General features: G+C 36.9%; 1 protein-coding gene across 1 annotated transcript; it reads right to left on the bottom strand.

Annotated features, from left to right (window-relative positions):
* Positions 1 to 292: 292 nt before the first annotated feature.
* On the bottom strand, positions 293 to 1,859 carry Tsp_13719 (endoribonuclease Dicer). The gene is made up of 7 exons (XM_003366780.1): positions 1,806 to 1,859; positions 1,489 to 1,737; positions 1,252 to 1,371; positions 1,042 to 1,137; positions 768 to 984; positions 553 to 628; positions 293 to 458 (listed from the first exon to the last, which is right to left on the bottom strand). The coding sequence occupies exons 1-7, from the start codon at positions 1,857 to 1,859 to the stop codon at positions 293 to 295; spliced, it is 978 nt and encodes a 325-aa protein (XP_003366828.1).
* Between the last annotated feature and the right edge of the window lie 78 nt (positions 1,860 to 1,937).

The following is a 1,937-nucleotide window of genomic DNA, read 5'->3' as shown; positions in this document are numbered from 1 at the left end:
CAAAACTGACAAAACGGAACAGTAGCACAAAGTTCGTTGCGCAGTTAGAATTGTTCAGTTGGACAATGAATTTGCATAAAACTTTATTCATAAATTTCAATTCTGACCTCATCTTCGTGGGTGAACGGGAGAAAATTTTCAGTCTCGTTCAGAATAGTTTCATTAAAAAATTGAAGTAAAAAAGAATAAATAATAAAAATGAAAAAGAAAAAAAATTTTCCAATAATTATGAATTATGGAAAATTCGTATTTTATATTTAAAAAATGCATTAAAAATGAATCACACGTCTGATCAAATAATAAAATGATTCGAAGTGGGATACAACTCGCGCACTGCTTTTTTCGCCGCAGCATGTTTTGCGGTTCGATAACTTTTTCCACTACCAATAAAACTTCCTTTTCCAGTAACAACGACCTGAACATGCACGCCGCTGTTTCCTTCTTCTCTGTCCAAAATGCTTTCAAAGAAGAAAAAAACCAAATTATATATATATATATATATATCCAAATGCAATAAGCAACGACAACAGTAATAATAAGAAGTCAAATTACTTGAATTGGACACGTTCCGGTTCTAATTCCAGCAAATGTCGAACTGGTGATATCGGTGGATGACATAAGCATTTATCTGAAAATGAGAATGAGAATGAAAAGTGGAATGTCAGCTAATGTTCAATAAGGTTAGAGGTAGTTGAAGTGAAAAAAATGAACTTGCGTGTTAAAAGCCCCTCACTGCTTCCCCCCAGGTTGGAAATTGCATGAATAACTAAATGAAGTGAAGTCGCTTCGTTGTTTACCAATTTCTTCTGCAATCATGTTGTAGTAGACTTGCCAGACGGTCGCTAAACTGCAATGAGAATCGAGAAAAATCGCTCCTGCTACTGATTCGAAAATATCACCCAACGGTTTCGGAACTTCTACATGTTCGGCAAATTCACTGGTTTCTTTTTCATCATCGTCTTGTTCTTCTTCCATCATGTAAAGCTGAAAAATACACATATAAGAAATAAGTTGAAAAAACAAACAAACAAACAAACAAACTTCATTGTGAAAGTTGACACTTTCTTTCAGTCCTCTCATAGCCAAGACGAACCGTTCATTCACACTGAGCAACTCAGCATTGAAATATAAGAAATACTAAAAAAAAAGAATTTAATTTAAAATGAAAAAATAAACAAAAAATCCCTGTTGAACAGAAAGAAAGAGGACCTTTTGAAAATGATTCAAAACGGCCATGGAAGCGAAAAAAACGTTGTTCACAAGTGCCGCTCTCAAATCGGACAGCAGACCAGGTGATCGTATACGCTTGCTGCTGTACAAGTGCCTGCTGATCAAGTAGTCGAGAATCGCGTCGCCCAGAAATTCAAGACGCTAAAAGTTTGCAAATTGGCAGTTTCCATTTGATTTCTTCATCTCGTTCGTATTCAATATTCAAACAGGCGACTAACTACTAACTAATCAACAACTACTAAACTCACACGTATATACCTCGTAACTGTCGGTCACTGGCGTTTCGACTTCGTTGTACAAGCTGTGGGTTAACGCTTGAATCAAGTAGGCCTTGTTGGTGAACCGATAGCCGATTTTCGCCTCAAAAGAGTTCAAATCGTACGCTGTCCATATTGAATGGATTTTCGCCTCAGGACCGATCAGCACACAATTTTCTGAGCAAAAAGCAGTGGAAGAAGAAGAAGAAGAAGAAGAAGAAGAAGAAGAAGAAGAAAGTAAATTCATCAGCTGAAGAAAATATCGTAAAAAAAAGAATATTATTCACCGAGAAGAACATGGCAAAAAATAAAATTCACATTGCCATCGATGTCGATGCCAAACCATTTGAGCAACTTGATCGCCGGTCGCATGCCGGCTTCCAACAAATAACAGCCGACCAACGCTTCGACACAATCAGCAATGCTCTTGTCGTAGATCACTTGATGAGT

The sequence above is a fragment of the Trichinella spiralis genome, assembly GCF_000181795.1.
Source record: "Trichinella spiralis strain ISS 195 chromosome Unknown Scfld5415, whole genome shotgun sequence".
Classification (NCBI taxonomy): domain Eukaryota; kingdom Metazoa; phylum Nematoda; class Enoplea; order Trichinellida; family Trichinellidae; genus Trichinella; species Trichinella spiralis.
Note: the sequence above shows the minus strand (reverse complement) of the source record. Positions and strands in the feature narration are given on the sequence as shown.

Excerpts from the sequence above, each read along its gene's own strand:
- Tsp_13719 (XM_003366780.1), bottom strand. The coding sequence starts at position 1,859 with ATGCGACCGGCGATCAAGTTGCTCAAATGGTTTGGCATCGACATCGAT. Across the intron at positions 1,738-1,805 it reads GCATCGACATCGATGGCAAT|CTGATGAATTTACTTTCTTC; the intron begins GTGAATTTTATT and ends TATTTTCTTCAG. Across the intron at positions 629-767 it reads AAGCGACTTCACTTCATTTA|ATAAATGCTTATGTCATCCA; the intron begins GTTATTCATGCA and ends TCTCATTTTCAG.